At 40.6% G+C, this 19969-nt stretch overlaps 1 protein-coding gene across 2 annotated transcripts; it reads left to right on the top strand.

Annotated features, from left to right (window-relative positions):
- Positions 1–1527: 1527 nt before the first annotated feature.
- On the top strand, positions 1528–18153 carry LOC108676758. 2 transcript variants are annotated; one of them, XM_018164893.2, is made up of 3 exons: positions 1528–1618; positions 15359–15477; positions 15976–18153. In XM_018164893.2, the coding sequence occupies exons 1-3, from the start codon at positions 1568–1570 to the stop codon at positions 17414–17416; spliced, it is 1611 nt and encodes a 536-aa protein (XP_018020382.2). In that variant the 5' UTR covers positions 1528–1567; the 3' UTR covers positions 17417–18153. The 2 variants fall into 2 exon arrangements, with proteins under 2 accessions (XP_018020382.2, XP_047737879.1); XM_047881923.1 differs by having other exon boundaries at positions 15356–15477.
- The last annotated feature ends 1816 nt before the right edge of the window (positions 18154–19969 follow it).

Below are 19969 nucleotides of genomic sequence, written 5' to 3'. Positions count from 1 at the left end.
ATGATTATTTATTCAAACCTATATTTAGGCCACATTATGTTGAATTTATCAGCAAGCTTTTTTATTAAAACAAATTAAATACTATGATTGGCACAACATTTTTCCATCATCATCATTGGCACGTGGCTGCGACACACTATCACTATTAGTTAATAACATGTCAATCCCACTATTCGTGTATTATAAATAATTATCCTTGCATCGTCTTATGTCTCACATCATCAGTTCATCAGATATTCTGATTTTTTTGAGGCGGAGAAATTTTGTAATTTTTTAGTCATGTCGGTTTGGAACATTACAACTTCAATAGTGCAAATTAAGTTTGAACATCGTGCTGCATAGAATAAGAAACAATATTATTTCTAATGAACATCATAAACATAGTTTCTTATACGGTTGGGTCGAATTTTTCCGCGCATGCCAGTGTAGTGGACTGTTCCATCCGAAGCAATAATAGTCAACGCTTATTATTCTAAACAAGAACAAAATTGTCTTACTGTTTGAATAACCTTCATTAAAGATGTAATAATTCTCACCGGTATGTCTCTAAAGGCTACTCAAAGACTAAAGGCTACTAAAGACTCTAATCAAAGACTACTCAATAGAAAAATATTCCTCTATAGTCTCAAATCGATAGAACTACAGCTGCTTTAATTAATTAATGCAAAGTGCAAATGCTAAATTTTCTATCAAATTTTATCATTTCACATTATCAATGTCCATCATCAGTCCAAAAAATTTAAGAATACAATCGATAGAGAAAGCAAAATTGGTATCGAAAGGATTTAAACCTTATTACCGATCATACGGTCGTAAAAACCAATTGATTAACAATTTTAAGCGTAAAAATAACAGTAAGCTTGATCAAGACAATGATTCTGTTGAAAAATATGCAACGATTCCAAATTACTTGAATCAAAGGCAGAGAGGTGTAATCTAAAGCCGTACAATCGCTCTCAGACACAGGTAGGTTTAAGTGCCTGGGAATTTACGGAGCTTGGTGACTGCTCGGCGTTTCCTTCACTTCTTCTAAATTCTTGCTATTTATAAAAATAATTTTATTAACATCTCTTAAAATTAAATATTGATATCTCGTAGTAATCAAAGTGTGAACTTTCAATAACCGAGCGAGATTACCGGCTTGAAGTGCGCGCATTTACGAGTGTTGAGGATTTTGGAAGTGCCGGTACTTCGATGCAGATTCGGGTTGCCAAAAAAATCCCGCTGAAAGCCTGAGTCCAAAGCTTATTTCTTTATTCCAGTTACCATAAAAACTGTCGGTGATTTAGTGGAATGTCTTTAAATTGTTCCTCAGTCTATTTAAATTTTAAAACATGCACAACGCTTTCAATTATATTTTATCTGGATCTAATCTGGAATCGGCAAAAATTGTCGCTCGTTGTTCAACTAATCTGTCATCAGTTGAAAGGTGCAGTTTTTTAACGTACACCTACCTGGATAATTAGGACTAAACTTTGGACGTTGAACTGCTGAAGTTTCTGGAAAAGCGACCCTTAGTCAATTGGTGGAGATTCAGTCGTAGACTGGATAGGTGGCGGAGCGGTCTATGGTCATGGAGTGCTGGCTGAGAGCAGTTTTGTTTCGCCTCGCAGTCCTAGTAAGACTTAATTCTCTTGACGTGGTTTAGGCCTGATTTTATGACCACTTTACTGTGTGCTGGTTTCCATTAGTGTTGATCAATACGATCTAAGCCAAAACGAGGATTTATATAGTTGGATGCCACCGTCTGTGATTATTTTCATGGTAAAAGAGCCCCTTTTTGCAGTTGCTGACGATTATATCAGGAATTAATGCGTTGTTTTTCAATTGAACTACATGTTTATTAAACTTTGTTAAACTTTACTGAATCACGTTCAATTAGGGCGCTTTTTGTGTCCATTGTAGGCGAGTTTTTATTGTAGTTTTACTACTGAAATGCCCTCTTCAGCTGAATGTCTATTTATTTTGATGTACCTACATCATGAAGTTCGCGTGTTATAAATAGCAGAGATAGTTAACAATTTTATATTCCACAGAGATGTGATTATCCTATTTAATAGATTGATCTATAACGATTAATATAAAGGTAATCGTGTCAACATAACCTCCTTAACTAACTTGTGTGGATTCTATCACTTAAATGAAATATTATATTTATTTACCTAATAATTTCCGAAGAGTTTCTGGCACGAAATAGTTGAACTCCTAACTTGATTGAATGCCTTGCCATTTTGCTGTTTCATCTTTCCGCTTTCCTTGAAATTGTTCCTACCTCCTCAATCAAACAACGTCAAAGATTAAGGAAAATATACTTCGGATGGAAGCAATGTACCTTATCATGATTGGACGATTGTTCGTATATATGGGAGTTGGACTATGGAATAGACCAAATTCGAAATAATCAGACAAGTAAGCTTTAGGCTTCGTGCGTTGCGTCACAAAATTTATATCAAGAGTTGTATTAGTAATCATGGGAGCACGAACGGCACAAATTTTTACATTCATCGTTCTAAAATATTGAAACTTTGTATTTGACGGATAATTTTAAAAATATTCTGTCGAAAAGCAGCAGCTAATTCCTTGAATTGCTTTCGAACCAAAGTTTATCATTCAAATTCGAGATTTCGCTGTAACCAACCCGTTTGAAGCTTCCTTCTTGTATTTTTTTACAGTTACAAAAGAAAGAAGTGAAAGTCTGTTCTTCTAATCGTCTGCCGTGAAAGGTATTTAGCCATTTATATTTATACAGTTCTGAAGTCTGTAATGAAGTTGAGCATAACATTGAGAGTTCGTGTGGATGGAACATGATCTTCGAATGAACTACCCAAGTTAGGTAACGGCTAACTTGTTAGCAAATTTTTCTTATTCCATGCACTCTTTGGTCAAGTTTTGCGTCTATGTTTTAAACGAAACGATGTACAATTGCGTATGTTGAATTGATATTTCAGCAGGTGCAAAAAATGTGCATAGTAAATTTCGTCAAGGACAAATTTATTTGTGTTCAAGGAGCCTGATTTGTAACTGCTTGCGTATGTTTTTTGCTTGCTGAGCAAGTTCAGTGCAAGGAAAGTGAAGGTCTTGGCAAGCACTACTTCTGAGAGCCGTCAAGGTCACTGCAGGTTTGACCTTGGCCTTGTGGTGGTTGTGGCGCCTTGTTTCACTTTTCGTCGACTCGATGGGCAATGAATTACTGAGCCAAAATGTACAATATTCTCAACGGCTGAACTTCTTAGTCCGTTTACCGTTAGTTAACCACGAACTTCCGACTTGCATATGACCTAAACTCTCAACCGTTGTTAGTTAACCAATGAGCTATGAACTACCGAGTTAGGTACCGATTACCAGTATTGTCAACTGTGTTAGTCAAGTGGAAATTACTTGGAAGCTCTACGCTGAGTTACGTAACACACTAACACTTGATAAGTTCGTGGAAGGCTGGATGGTCAGACATGGTATGTTGAGCGATATTAAACAATGGATCGTGGATAATTCATTATTTTCTCTGAATTTATGCAGAAAATAAAATGACAAATATAAGTTGTTAACGTGCAAAAATTAAGGAGGCCAGTAATTACGGAACATTATCCTATAGATAAGAGGCTGTCAAAAAAAGTTTTTTTATTCGGACTCGAATTGTTTTCAAGTTGGCATCCTTGGTTCTTTCTGTTGTGATCGATGCGCCAAAATCTGCGTACAAAGATTTTGAATTGTTATTTGAATCACATGCCTCGTAACTCGTACTCTTTGCCCAACGGGTTTTGTTATATTAAACTTTACTAAATCACGTTCAATTAGCAATCTATCTTCATTTTATTTAAAGACTGAATCGCGTTAACTGAGTTCAGTTAACTGAGCTTGGTTAACTGTTGCTTCTCACGTTAACCGAGCTCAGTGGACCTTTCCAGTTTGCGTTCAGCCCAGATTCCAGGTAGTGAATTGTTTACCGCTGTTGAGTGAAGCAATTTGTGTAGCTTTCGACTAGGGAGCTAGAAATCAAGTATGAGTTTTTGAATGATTGCTTGAAAGATCGTCTAAATGCAATACTTTATGTAGCTATTCGTTTCCGAGAAGTTATATATCACGCTTCTTGATCTTAGGAAGGTCTGAGTCTCCTCGCACCTAAAAATGGCTAGAATGCTTATGAATTAGTTATCCGAATATGTATCCAGCATTTATAAGATGTTTACATCATATCACTCTTTTGTAATTACCGAATATAAGACCAGGTAACTATTTTCAATCCAACTATGGTTATGACGTCATGCGTATCCATGATTATTATTTAAAGGGATGGTCGGCCACAAGACGGCAGCACTCGACTGTGACGCCGCGGGCTTAGGGTCACAAGGGAAAGGCCAAACGCCGTGATCGTGGAGTCCTTGTTTCAAGGGAGCTCCTTGCAATAAGTGAGCTATGCTCGGTCCTACTTCCTGCAAATTTCCAGCCACAATCTGGATTTTGGAAGAGGATAATTTTCCATGAGCTCACGATCGGCTTCTGCAGCGGTCACTTCCTCGTCAGGACTGGTGCGCGGCAAGGGTAAAGCGATTGCTCACTCTTAATAAAATTAACATTTTCGGATTCGTTATTGAGACAAAATCGAAAACTGGAGACGGATTGATTGTAAAACTCAATTAACGAACTATTTTTGTTTTGAGCAGTAATTAAGAACGATCTCGTATGTTGTAAATTTCTGTTCGTGCGCGCTTCAAAGTTGGCTTCGAGTTTAACTTTAATTAATTTTTTTTTTGCAAAATTCCACCGGCGAGTACTGACGTAGAAGATTGACAATATATCCATGTAGCTGGATGCCAACGCTCGTGACTAACTCATTTAGTTTGAACACGTGATCAATGCTTTACAATGTCAGTGAAATATCATGACCGTTAAGTTCAGCAGATTGTTATAAAGAGTTGCTCTGACAGAGCACTGGTCGCACAATATTTTAAAGTTATTAAATACTCTTCTCTTCGAATCTCCACCTTAATGTTCAAAAAATACAATTGCGTTGTCATCCATTTTACGTACAATAATATTTGTCGGCCAGGGAATTCTTCAAAACATAGTAAAGTGTAAAGGAAAGTGCTGCTTACCAAAGCAGCTAACGTACAAGGAGATAATGAGGGTGGGGCCTTCTTTCCGTTAGAGCGCTGCGTAGCCTTGGGCAAAGAACGCGTATACCCTCCAAGACCGTCCGTTCTCATCGCTCGTGCGTAACATCAGGCGCTCAGTTACTAGAGCGTGGTACTGCGGAAGTGAACTAGAATGACAAACTTTTTTATTTCAAGGACAACCATTTTATTGCGACTCGATTGAGGTACGAGAAGTTCTACATCGCTCAGTTTTTGGTGCAGATCTTGTGCTGAGCGTACGGGATGTTCTGTACGACGTACGAGGCAGGACAAGTTCTAACGCCTGCACACTCTACATTTATCTGACGAAATGTCTCTGCTAAAGAAAAAGGTCTCTTATATAAAAGTATTTATAACGCATAGAAAGATGCACTGTAGTTTATAAAATTTCCTATATTGGAAGTTTTGGCTATCTTTCACAACCCTTCAACTGATGAGCCGTCGTTACCGAATAGACTCTGTTCAAAGAACTGACTATCGAAGCTGTAGTTCGTTATGCATTTCACGGAGCTCAAGTTTCTTATAAATTTCACGGAGTTGTATTTTCTTACATTTAGCAAAGCTGTATTTCCTTACATTTTGCGAAGCTGTATTTCCTTATATTCGTGGCTCGTAAATTATTACAATGGAACGTTATTCCAACCGTTAACAAACTAATGACGCTTTAGATCGTTTTTCAATCGTGACACCCGTTGTCATCCCTGGGGCCTTGAGGCGGCGTGAAAGATTATCAACGCGGAAACAGGAACACTTGGCGTCGGGTGCAGGCCCCTCCCTGGATCGCTCCTGCTATGATAGAAGCATGAGTGACCTCGCCCCTTAAACTCCTGCCTGGGTGGAGGGGTGGAGACGCTGGTAGTGAACCTGTCTCTATCCGGATAACTCCTGCTATGTCGTGGAAAAGAAAGTGGTGGGCCGGACTCCGGCACGTACTATTTGACGTTTAAAAGCCGGAGAAAGTGTTGAAAAGAAACTGGTGAACCTGTCATGATGTGTGTAACTCCTGCAATTTCATGTATAAAAATCTTGAGAACCAGTCTCTTCGGTGCGTAATACATCTGAGACTGCGTTGAATATAGGAGCCGGTGAACTTGTGTCGGCCCGTTGAACTGTCTGCTTCGGTAGCGCTCGATAATCAGTAGTAATACGTCTATTATAAATATATAGCATATAAATATATAGCATATAAGTATATGACATATAGATAAATAGCAACTATCTTAATATCACATGTGATATTAGGATATGGCGAAAATGTTTACTTGATCATCGTTTCTTTGAACCTTTCTCGGTTTTACAGCGTAAGCTTCGATTTAAGGCTATGAACATTGTACATTGCAACATTTTTCAACACGGCTCCCTAAAAATTATATATGAAAACTCAAATATTTTTCATAGTTAACTTAGTGGCCTAAAAAAATGTTGCTTCCTCCTGTCTTACATCCGCGTACTAGTGACTTATATGGCACGGCTGCCACAGAAAACAAGAGCAATCCTGTGGCCTTTTTTTACGCTGGTGACCTGGATTTTGATTCACTCGACAAGGAGATGAACCACGACGTCTCGTACGAAGTAATCGTTTGTATTATTTATACTCAGAATTATTTAGAATGTATAGAACCTGCTACTCGGTTTTCACGCTGCTTAATTATTAAGTACGCCATAAGATCATGTGACTGGAGTAGCGGGTCGCGTTACACTACACTCTCCTGTCGACTCCGGGTCCAATATACTCGACTGCATAGAATACGTCTAGTATATTTACTGTTGATCAAAATTATTCTAATTATTCTACGTTTTCATTTCATTAGTTTGTTATCGTCAACAGCCTACATGTGTTCACCTGTTGAGCTCACTGGTTCTGATGTCTGAAAAAATACAAAGCTTTATGCTGTCCAAGGCTCAATAAGAGCTCCGATATGCCAAAACTACGCGAATACGAATGAGTCGATTCATGTCTTCTGCCGCCTCATGATCCCAAAGTGTATAAGAATTCCGTTGATTACCGCTACAATGATTTAATTGGCACAGTAGTATTGGTTTTCAGCCGTACTATAAAGGGTTGATAATTACATAGCGACTCTACTCAATATTATCAGCTCTCATGCCACCTGGCTCACGATCCTCTCCGAGTTTAATTCTCCAGGACAATATGAATTAGTTTTCTGCTCCAAGTTACGTTAGTTATTCAGTTATAATTCATCTAGTGGTTTATGAGTGTGCTCTATAAATGTGCACATCCGTAAGTAATTGTACCAGTAAATCACTGATGAATATAGTATACAGATGTTTGACAGTATTCAAACTGTTCATCAGCCCTTTTTAGCGCATTTTCTCGTTTATGGAAAAAATGAACAATTGTGCTCGTCATGTCCGTCCGTCTGTCTGTCTGTCCGTCCGTGACTTCACGTTTTCGTCGACGAGAAAATGCGCTCTCTGTCACTCACTGCAGTGAGTACCAAGGTATATTTTTTACTATAAGGCAGATATACCATTTAATCATCTCCGAAAACAGGTCCATCATTCCATCATCACCGACAACAGGTCAATCGTTTCATCATTTAATTCCGAAAGCAGGTTCGTCATTTGTGGTTCATAGAAACTTCGCTACGAAATTTGGCGTTGAATAAGTTAAAATTAATCTTATTGTGAACGTTTGTTTTAAACTCGAGTTTCACGACTTTTAACGGGAATGAGAGTTGTTATAACAGGGTATTACAGGCTGGGTATATTTGTTTCTCAAGGTTTGATTCAAACTTGAGTTATTTTTTTTCGTTAATTAAGTAAATTGAGAATTTAAGTTGGTGTGCCAACCATTGCTGTGTCCGTTCCTGGTAAGGAAACGGGTATTTCGTTTCACAGTAAATGACGCAAAGTTGAATAAAGAGAACTGATTGAATGTCCTCATTGTAGCTGTGATGAAACAAGCCTAGGTTTAACTAAAGCTTCATTCAGCCAAGCGCTGACCCAACATGCGTAACTTCGGTCACGAATCTGACATTCGTTCTAGCCGCTTTTTCTTGACATGGTTGTGCTGAACTTGAACGAATTCTTGAGATTTGTCATTCATTGCTTTCACTTGCGCTTATTTTACTTACGTATTTTATTTATTTTTTATTTCCGTATTGTTCTCATTACTCTTATATAGTTGATTGTGGCGAGATCATATTTCTGATGTTCTGACCGTCGTTTATCTAATTTAGGTTAGTAAATACCGCAATTATGACTATTGTGAATATAATGTACCGAGATATTTTACACATTGTTTATAATACTTGATAATGCGATGGTATGCATTATTCCCTTATCATTCAACGGTACCGTAACGATCTTTCACCACGCGGATGGAATGGTACTTACTGCTTTTAGAAAGAAATTAATGTGTTAAATTGTCCAAATATTAACACACATCCTTACCAAGAGTATGAGAGTGGACGTGGCACTGATATGCCAATATGTGGTCCAAACTGGGTCACAATAACCCACACAGAGTACAATGTGCATCACACGGGTTACAATGTACAATGCGCGCCACAATTGGACGCAGTCTCGTTCATTCCTCTGAGTGTTTAGTATTTTATATGTTAATTTGTTGTGATATTATGCGTGTGTTTATTCCACGAATGCTGCTTATCTATTAATGCGTCGATCAATACCGATTGGAAGAAAGGATTAATGGAACGTGACCGGGATTACCGTTCCTGCTACTGCATATATTTTGTGGGAGGTATTGGCTCGGGGCGGCGCTGTGGCATTTCCGGCAGTGAGCACGATTGCTAATAAACCCAATCATATCCACTTGATTCCAATCAGTCAAATCCAATCAAATCCACTTATTTCGGTTCAGTCAAATCCACCTGATTCTGATCGGTCGGTCAGATACACTTAACTCTGATAAGCCAAATCCACTCTATTCTGATAAGTCAAACCAACTTAATTCTGATAAGTCAAATCAACTTAATTCTGACAAGTTAAATCAACTTAATTCTGATCAGTCAAATCCACTTAATCTGATCAGTCAAATCCACTTAATCTGATCAGTCAAATCCACTTAATCTGATCAGTCAAATCCACTTAATCTGATCAGTCAAATCCACTTACTCTGATCAGTCAAATCCACTTAATCTTGCTGGTGATGTGCTGGGTGGTGACTCTGGTGATGTGCTGAGTGGTGGTGACTGGTGATGTGCTGGGTGGTGGTGACTCTGGTGATGTCCTGGGTGGTGGTGACTCTGGTGATGTGCTGTGTGGTGACGCTGGTGATGTGCACATCATCAAGGAGATGTAGCCAAGCATCGTCTTATCCTAAAGCTCGCCACGGCATAAAAAAACATTCCCTCCTGAGCTCTGCTCCAGTTTTTTTCTTTACGAAACTACCATCTTCCGCTTGAATTTCCTGACACTATGCCTATTTGATTCTAATATCTATTCAATATCTACTTATTTCTTTATTATTGATGCCCCGTAGTTGACTTCGTTTTCATTTGAGAATCTTGGTTGATTTGCACTAACTGATATTATTGCGTTTTAGTAATTGTTTTATCCTCAACTTTACGCGAGTTTCGTAGATAGCAGAAGAGTGTGAGCGTTAGACTTGATCTTTTTAGTAATTTTCACGATCTGGTATCATATGAAGTTAAGTGAAGTTGGAGAACTAAATGTTAGTTTTATTGTATTGTTACTTGATTAATGCGTCTTCTCGGGAAATTTGCGCATACATCGAGCCAGATGCGCGTAAAAATATGAGAAAATTTGGTCTTTTTTCTTAATTATATTGTAATTGTATGAGTAATTAGTGTGCTTGTGTGCCTGTGTGGTCTAATGACTAGCGCAATTATGTGCGTGGTCTAATTATAGAGCGATTGTATGCATGTGTGGTCTAATCATAGCGTGATAATGTGCCAGTGTGGTCTGATTATAGAGTGATTATGCGCCTGTGTGGTCTATTTCGTGGTGTAGTCTGCGCGGTGTAATTAGAGTAATTATTCTAATTAATCACTCTAATTCTAAATCTCAGCTTGAACATGTTACGGTTCAGCTTGAAGATGTTAAAGTTAAGCTTGAACATGCAAGTATAGTCCAGTCTTCTTACCTGAATTCATGGGCATGACCAAATTGCAGCTCAGCTTCTCGATCATTAGCGACGTTTTGTAGTCTCCAGGAACTTGCGAATATGGCTCTAGTCGTTACTTCACTTGTCCCTCCTTGCCGTGCGTACGCCTCACGTGCCCCTCCTTGTCGTGCGTACGCTTCACGCGCCCCTCCTTGCCATGCGTACGCCTCACGTGCCCCTCCTTGCCGTGCGTACGCCTCACGTGCTCCTCCTCGCCGTGCGTACGCCTCACGTGCCCCTCCTCGCCGTGCGTACGCCTCACGTGCCCCTCCTTGCAGTGCGTACGCCTCACGTTCCCCTCCTTGCCGTGCGTACGCCTCACGTGCCCCTCCTTGCCGTGCGTACGCCTCACGTGCCCCTCCTTGCCATGCGTACGCCTCACGTGCCCCTCCTTGCCGTGCGTACGCCTCACGTGCCCCTTCTTGCCGTGCGTACACCTCACGTGCCCCTCCTTGCCGTGCGTACGCCTCACGTGCCCCTCCTTGTGCCCCTCCCTGCCCCTAGGCCCCTCCCTCTCGTGGGCCCGGCAGTTTTTACTTTCATGCGTTACCGTCAAGGCTGCGCAGTCCTGCCGCCGTTGCGGGGCTCCGCTACAAATGCTAGAGATCTTGCCAGCCTTCGTGAATATTATGTTCAATTTGCGACCGAATTTTCTCCTATTATCAGTTACTAACTCGTATTACGGCGTTACTGATGATGATATCTCGACTCTTTGGTTCATTGGTCCCTTGGGGAACTCGTAGTATGAAAATGAGAGCAGGAAGCTCTATGTGGAATTCAAGGTCAAACGAAACTAAGAGCTGCCGCTGCTCTAGCTGCAGCTTTGCTCACGATTCATCGTAACTTTTCAATCATCCTTGTTGTTTCAATGTCTAACATAATTCATGTTTCTTCTAAAATTGAGAATTAACTCTTGTGTTTAGTTAAAGATGCATGGTTATCATAACCCAGTTTGAGCGCAACGCTCCAGATGCTGCCATCGTAGCCGTCGGATCAGGAATTGCATTCTTGGGGCTGTGTGCGCACATGTGCGTGATATGATCGTAAGTCATACGATCACCCCAAAAATTTATTCTACGTTTTAGTTTGCCAAGAACTTATTACACGTTTTAGTTGGCGTGGTTACTTTCAAACCTACTGGTCATTGACATGCCGGTTCATATCGGAGGCAATGACTGATAACTTTCGTATGAAGTGATTCGTATCTTTAGGGTAACTTAATTACGTTAATGAGCACACTGGTGATGCCTCCGCAACTAGTTTTAGTGGCAGAATCGATAAAGATTATAATTCTTGGGGCCTCTGTTTTTTTGTGTTTACCCATCGAAGTTTTTACCTGGAGCGTCTATTCACAGCCTTCTATGAATTTTTGTATTAAATTGTGAGAAACTATGCATTGGTCCAAATCATTGGCCCATAACCATTGTGATGGCATAAAGTTAAGTGGGACATCAGCTATACATCGTGTTTACAAACAAGAAAAAATCCTAGATTCTTCCGGATATCATCAAAACATTGAAAACGTCTGTATTTTTTGTGTAGGTATGACTTGGGTTTTCTAAGTGGTAAATTGAAGTGTGACGTGTATAAGATAAGCACTTGACTCTCCTTGTAAGAGTATAATGTAAGTTCACCTTGAATAACACTGCGTGGGGGCTATACCTTCGTAAACAGGCAATTATTATCTCTCCAATTCATGAAACATTGTTCGATATTTTCGGTATTAGGTTCCATTGGAACATTTCCATCTTTACCTTTTGCTCATATACAGGCTCTAATCCTATACGTACGTTACAGACTTGCTTCGCGCTGTTGCCGTCAATGTGGCCTTGCGAAGAAACCGCGCTAGGTTTTTGCTCTACGACGACGCCGTAGGGTTGAGTAGAACTGAGACAGTTGAAGTCTCTTGGTACATATCTAGGCCTGGTATTGCAAGGCAGGGTTTTTTTATTTCGTGATTAGTCTAAACTTAGCTTGATTACGTGGAGCGTATTATTTCTTTTTTTATGTACGGAGCGGCGGAGAACAACGCCTTGACATTTGGCTATCTCAGTTATGCTCCGGACGGCCAGCCTGCCTCCTGTTTCAGCTCTAAATGGTGAAGTTCAACCGCAGCTTGTTGTTCTCTGGCCAGTCTTAAGACTACATTATTTAATTCCCAGTCTGTTGTCATGTGGAAAATTAGAATTTTTGTGGAAATTAGTTATTTAAGGATTATGTGGATCCCACGCACGGTGCACGGTGCTCGGTCCCACGCGCGGTGCACGGTGCTCGGTCCCACGCGCGGTGCATGGTGCTCGGTCCCACGCGCGGTGCACGGTGCTCGGTCCCACGCGCGGTGCTCGAGGCGCTATTATTTAGATGCTGCTAACTTGTCATCAGTGTGAACAAATAAGTTCGTAAATTCACAAGCATCTCTAACACTAATGTCGTCTTCTAGCTCTCTAAGTGTTTGATTAAACGTAACGTCTTGTTCATCATCGCCATGTGTTGTTTATGAAACTTTCGTTCGTTCTTTGGCAGATTATCGATCGGGCCTTGAGTGCTTCTATTGCTTATTTCTATTGCTCATAGTTTGCATTTTTCAAACGCTAGCCATGTTAAATGAGCTATTAACCAGCTCTCATCCACGAGTATAACTAACGGAAAGGATTTATGTATATACCTACGACAATTCGTCGACGCAAGAAGATATAACTCCCAATACAGTTCCATTGGCGCTTGATTTTATTGATGTTTTGCAAAACTGGAAGCATAGACGTATGTACATAAGTATGATAGTTCGTCACTGTTAGAAGATGCAACTTTCAGCATAGCTTGACTTCTGTTGACCTCCCATCCCCCGCTGTTGTAACGCCCCGGAATGCTCGTGTCGTTCAAACATGAGCCGCACAATTCTTGTCGCAAGGTCACTGGCGAGCTCTACTGGATCGTTCACACTTCCTGAAGGCTGTGGGCGAGGTCTTCCGATCCCCCAACATTTGTAATAGTTTGTTCCTTAACTCATGACCTGGCCAGGACAATCAAAACTCGCTTAAGAACACGTAGCGGACTATGTGCACGTAGCATCCTAAGTACACGTAGCGGGCTATGTACACGTAGCGACCTATGTACACGGAGCGGCTTGAGTACAAGTAGCGGCCTAAGAACAAGTAACAGTCGATTTTTCTTTTGCTTTTTGTGGGTTTAGACTCAGAATGCGTCTGTAATTGGCTGACTGAATCACTAACTCCAAATTATTGTTGATAGCCCGGCCCTCGACATACAACGAAGCGATGTTGATTTTTGCTTCTATATCGCATGCCTGGGATTATTTCTCCCTAGCTTCAGTATGTAGCTGTAGCGTTGATCGCTTTGTTCGTTGCTACCGCTGCTCCACTTTGAACTGGAATGCTCTAGTCGCTGTATAACTATTGATCTTGTATAACGAAATCCAATTGATTCCGATTCAAAATTTTAATTTAATAAGTATTAGTAATTTAACTCTGAGCGCGGTATGGAAGGGAGATATACACAGATATCCGCGATATTTTCTTTGCAGAGGCATAAATAAAAGTCGTTGTATAACATAGTAATTATATTGGGTGCAATGGTTGAACTGCCATCATTACAACACCTGCAGCTAATCAGCTACGAACTGTAACGATTACTGCTTTATTCAGAAACAATAAACTATTAAGTTGCAGGTTTGTAGCATGAAAAACATAACAAGATAACATAAAAACACGTGGTTGTTTAGGTTAACATTTTGTGCACATAACAACATAACACAACTACACGATACACATAACAACACGGTGCACATAACACAACACTGTGCACATTACAGTTCGAATAACAGTTACCTGACTGGTATAAGGCGGTGCCCCACGCAGCCGCTAGCTGCGGTTACGATGCAGCTTCCTGCTGCCCTTTAGCAGGAGTGGATCTTTTCTGAGGTCCTGACCTCTTAACGGGCAATGTTTTTTATTATTATTTCATTTTCCATTTGAGGCTGCTGCATGTTCCCCGATGTCATCTTAGCAATACTGCACTAACATTTTACGTTCACGAGCAATAGTGCACTAACATATTACGTTCACGAGCAATACTGCACTAACATAACGTTCACGAGCAATACTGCACTAACATAATACGTTCACGAGAAAAACTGCACTAACATTTTACGTTCACGAGCAATACTGCACTAACATATCACGTTCACCGATGAGTTACACATTTCAATTGCGACTTCGATTCCTCTAGTGGAATTTGTGCACCTCTTTTAAAATTAGACACATCATTTCATATAATAATTTGACGTTAATTAATAGGCCTTTTAAACATCAAAGTTTTAAGAATCTCTCCGATTTTATTGCATTACCTAAATCGGTCATTCGAAATTCTTCGTATCAGCAATACGTGTCAGCAGAATTTCACTCGAGCACGCCTGTAGTTCAACATTTATTGAGGTGATGGACAACAGCCCCGAGGTCTTAGATGATAAGAGGTATGAGTGATGCACGCACACAGAAATGAATGGGTCGTATTGTCCATAAAGGACATTTTCTGCACTTCACACTGATACGGCTTTCTGGTAAAACTGGGTCAGGGTGAGCCACCAAAAGGGAAAATGTGCATCGCTACTTGTGCAATCTCACTCAATTTTCTGTGTGCAGTGACTCAACAACCACTCGTATTGTCGTGGTTGTGGTTGTCTTCTATACAGAACATGTGTACTGGACATGTGTTGAACATTCGATGTGTATTTAATGTGTAGCCCTACACCTCAAATTACCGATGATGTTTCTTGTGTTATTTCCGCTGCACACACGTTCTGTTGTCATGATAGTTGGCTGTACTATAACGGGAATGAATACTACTTATATCTTCTTGATAAATCTGTCATAAATATGATCAGTGATGTTTGACTGCACGAGAAAATCATGCACGTTGTGAAATCGCAGTAATTTACCATATTTCCTACGTTTTTTGGTAAACGTAGTTAAAAATTTATATTCCGTGCTTTGTTTGTTCCTTCCACAACACACACGGCCGTCCTGTCATTACCTCCCCCAACAGGTGCCTGCAGCACCCATGACCGCTCTGTCACCTGTCATTACTCCCCCAGCAGGTGTGCGTGGTGGGGGCGCTGGGTGTTGCATTGCCCGGCGAAGTTCTCCGCTACGACAACGGGGCCTCCCGCCGCCAGGAGGAGGGGGAGCCTGGGAGGAGGGTGACGGGGGAGTGGAGGTGAGGGGGAGGAGGGTGACGGGGGAGTGGAGGTGAGGGGGTATAACGCTGTGTGACATTAAGGACTGTATAGTGCCGGAAGACTTAAATTTAAGAAAGCGAACTATTAATAACTTATCTTAATCATTATGAACAAACTGCTTCATTAGTTAGGTGTACTGAAATGTGTCCTTGATTGACCTTAAAGTCGCTATACATTATTTTATTCGAGCGACTTATTTCAAACCGATTACGAAAAGATAATGTTGCATCACTAACAAAATTTAGAGCCGCCCCAGCTTCTGGTACTTCAATCAGAAGCTGACGCGTCTGTAAATTTTCAATGGGATTATATTTTGCTTCATAGATACGATTGTATTGTATTGTTGTATGGAACAAAACATAATTATATTGTATATGCATTGTTGAATTATATTTTGTTTCATAAAGATGATTGTTGGCCCCGTTTCAGCCGGAATGATACTGTTCATGGCTCTAATCTCGTGTTCACACGTGCAGTTGGGTGGACGCTGCTGGACACAATCACCGCGTCCGCTATATCGCTGATGAATTTGGCTTCAAAGCTTTTGGATCCGTAGATCCTCGGAGCGATTCAGGTGCCAACAGCGGCACCGTAAAGGAAAGTGATCTTTTGGCACCGACAGGAAGCAGCCGAAGCCTTAAGAGAACGGACCGAAAATTGACGGATGTTACAACGCAATCGCCAAGACCGATTCTCGAGACAACGAATTCTGCTAATTTTGTCGTGTTGGAAGAAGCTGATCTCAAAAATGGAAGGCACGATCAGGTTAGAGCAAATTTGGTGCCCAGTGATGATAAGTCGAGGAAAATTAGCGCCGTCGAACGCATGGCTGGCATATCTGTCGGAGAACTTGCAAAGTTGAAAGCCAAGTCCGACGTCAAGATGCGAATGAAAAAAGGAGATCCTACTGTTAAGTTGGAGCCCAGTGCCATAGGAAAGATGTTGCTTGGTGACGTTTCAAGATCGTCAAATGATTTGTTTCATTCCGAGTTACCAAACCCGATAGACGGCACCGACTTCGTCCTTATTGACAGCCTACAGCCACCAACCGTCCCAAAACAAAGAACTCCACACATTCGAATTATTCCGGTCCTCGTGACCGCGAGTAAGCCCAAAGACGTGATCTCTGGAGTTCATACTTCGTCCAAGTCGAAGTCATTTTCGGCGTTGGTTACTCCTAACCCTGAAGTCACCAGCGCTCCAAGAAAAAGCATCGTGCCTCAGCCGCTCAAAGTTGAGGGAAACCTCAATTTTGATAACTTTTTCTCACCCATAAACTTGGCCAAAATGACTCCACCTCCATTTGAAATTGGTTCTCTAGATGATTATTACTACGATTATGATTATTACGACTATGCTGATCTATCATCCAATACAACCACGAACAGCACAGACGTCCCTGCTCCGAATATTGTTGAACTCGACGAAGAGAGTAGCAGCCAACCTACGGACTCTCCAAACATTCCTTCAACCACTCCTGCGACAGCTAAAGTTTTACCTCGACCTCAGTCTCCTTCATTTGGGCAACTACGTCCAGTTAAAGTTATTTCGCGATTTAATTCTGAACCTGATAAAGGCAGATCAGAAATAATCTCAACGCCCTCTTCGTCTCCCGTATTACCAGAGTCTGAACGTTCATCGCCTGCTCCCCCAGACACCACCACCACTCGTAAGAGGGTCGTCACTACCACAACAGACGCCCCCAGGCTGCCATCCTCACAATTCTCTTTCCCTCCAACTTTTCCACCTCCTCCGAGAATAGGAAAACGAATAGTAGAACCTATTCGTCATAGTTCTGGTGGAGTTCGTAGAAGTAAGATGAGTAGAATTGATGATAACAGTGCCAGTAAAGAGCATCGGAGCTCCGAAGACGAGCTTGATAATAGCACAGAATCCACTCAAGAACGCGATGATTGAACAGCCAAAAATTCCAGAATCTGCGTCAAGTAGACATTTTTTTGTTTAAGTGGTAAATAGCTCGTGAAGTTCAGCCTAACTTCTGATGAGGCGAGTCCCATACGCAAGTTGAACTTTGCTTGCCCCCCTTTAGCCACGTTTATATTTTGTACATAGATAATTTAGTGTCTCTCGCCTCAATATGTGCCTCCTTCTAGAGCTGTGATATTCCTATGTGTTGTTGTGTGTGCTCTCTCTAATCGACTACCATGCAGCTGATCGAAGTAATAATCCGTACATTTCATGCTAGCTTCCCATTGTATAGATGGTAGTTGCGGACAATAAATGCTAGGTTCCCATTGTATAGTTGTATACATTTCATGCTAGATTCCCATTGTATAGTTGCGCTATTTTATACTTGCGCGCATATCATGCTAGGTTTCCTTTGTATAGATGCAGATATCTCATGCTAAGTTGCTATTGTACATTTGGCCACGTTTCATGCTAGGTTCACATTGTATAGTTGCGTATATTTCATGCTAGGTTGCCATTTCATAGTTGCTGACATATCATGCTAGTTTCCCATTGTATAGTTGTGCACATATCATGCTAGCTTCCCATTGTATAGTTGTGCACATTTCATGCTAGGTTTCCATTGTATAGTTGTGCACATTTCATGCTAGGTTTCCATTGTATAATTACGGATATATCATGCTAGGTTGCCATTGTAAAGTTATTTGAATTATATAATTGTCAAAGTCGGTGTTTTATGAAGCTGCAATTTGAAAATACCACGGTTATGGTCTCTACTGCTGCTGAATAATTATTTGTTAATTCTATTAGCGGGTCTTTCTGGTATTAGTTAGATACTGAATAAGTCATTTTCTATAAAATTCTTCCTGTAATGGAATGAGAGATAGTTACACAAGGATACTCTTTGGGTGAGGGATATATTTTTACTAAGAATTCTCTCGATCGAAAGGGAAATGTATTTTATCTGAAAAGTGGTAGTAAAATATTCGAGCTTAACATTGTTCAGAAAGAGTTTTATAAGGAGCATTAAAATGTTCATCGTGACAATGATTGTAGCCCGAATATTGGCATCCTAAACTTGAATGCAATGTCACTTGCCGAGAAATGAGCGTGACTTCGTCCAAATAACTATGAACTTCTTGCCCTTCTTTAGGTAATCCTGACCCAGCAGGACGTATCAGTGTCTCTGTGGGTCGGAAGGTTTGCCACTATTGGACACTGATCCATTCATTTCTCTATGTGTTCACTTATTAATCTTCAGTGAAATTTTTGTAGGTGCAGTATTATTATACTTTTTATTCAACTATTTGTGTAATATTAGTAACATTCTATGAACGTGATCACCTGGTAAAACATTTTGAAGCTTTTAATTTTTCATTTTAATTTTTTTTCTGGTTTCTAAGAAAGATTTCAAATGATTCTATTCTCAGTGTTTCGAAAGCTCGAAATTAATTTACGTGGAGACGCTGATATTTGTCATTTCAATATAATATATCTTTGTAATGAATTAGGTTAGCAGAGAAAAAATTGGAAAAGGCCTGTTTGCCATAACGTTTATTGTTAATGTAAGGGTAATTAATTTAATCGGTCGTTTCGGAGGCTAGCGTCAGCATTAGTTTAGCAAAACGCTGACCAACCATTATTAATGAAAACAAGGAAAGGGTTAGAACATAAATCGAGAAATCTAGGAATATGGTGAAGGGCAAAAAAGCCAAGTGCTGATAAACCTATCTATTAATAATTTAATGAAGGTAATTTCGAAGAGAGTTATAGCTTGAAAATAGTCGGATTATATAAGTTTATAGCAGAAGGCATATAAACATGAGGCGAAATTTTTAAATCTGTATATAACGCCTGTAGGTGGTCGATATGCATGTAGGTTTGATATCTCATAGTGTATACTAGATAGTCACCGTATCAAACAAACTATGTCCGTCCCATATCCGGAGTGATGAGACATACAGGTACAGTAAGGGCAAACTCAGAAATATGAATGGGTCATATTGTCCTAATAGCGACGCTTTCTTACCCGCAGCCCCCTCAGGGGGGACTTCTGACGCGTGTCTGTGCGCGTCAGAAGTCCTATGGGATTTCGCGCTCCAAGGGGGATTGTTCCTGAGCGCCCCACCGCTGAGCTCGCGGTGTCTGACTGCAAGTCTCAGTTGTGCGGTTGAGTTATTATGTAGGTAGGATTCCTTACATTTCCCTCCTTTGTCTCTCTTACTTCTTTCGAGCCAGCTTCAGCGGGCTGGACAATTGAGACCTTCCGTCCCTTGTGGGTGAGGATTAACTTTAGATTTCGAATAATTGAGACCATCCGCCTTGCTGGCGATGTTATATTTTGACCTTCGGTGCGAAATAGCTTGATAGCTGAAGCGCTAGCAAACCATTATACTACCACTACTACTCTTACCAGCAGCACAAGCAGAGAGCTGACGTAACGCCAATACGCATTTTTGCCGGTGTAAACTGGGTTGGTATGACCCACACACAATCAAAAATGCATCTCTATTCCGACTAAATCTCTGTAATTTTCTTGAG

This window comes from Hyalella azteca, unplaced genomic scaffold (assembly GCF_000764305.2).
Source record: "Hyalella azteca isolate HAZT.00-mixed unplaced genomic scaffold, Hazt_2.0.2 contig9135, whole genome shotgun sequence".
In the NCBI taxonomy this organism is placed as follows: Eukaryota; Metazoa; Arthropoda; class Malacostraca; order Amphipoda; family Hyalellidae; genus Hyalella; species Hyalella azteca.
The sequence above is the reverse complement of the archived record's forward strand: the minus strand, read 5'-3'. Positions and strand labels throughout refer to the sequence as shown.

What these genes read in the sequence shown, in the direction of transcription:
- LOC108676758 (XM_047881923.1), top strand. Translation starts at nt 1,568, where the DNA reads ATGGTCATGGAGTGCTGGCTGAGAGCAGTTTTGTTTCGCCTCGCAGTC. An exon ending in TGTTTCGCCTCGCAGTCCTA is followed by an intron (nt 1,619 to 15,355) that starts GTAAGACTTAAT and finishes TTACTCCCCCAG; the next exon opens with CAGGTGTGCGTGGTGGGGGC. An exon ending in AGGGTGACGGGGGAGTGGAG is followed by an intron (nt 15,478 to 15,975) that starts GTGAGGGGGAGG and finishes TCACACGTGCAG; the next exon opens with TTGGGTGGACGCTGCTGGAC.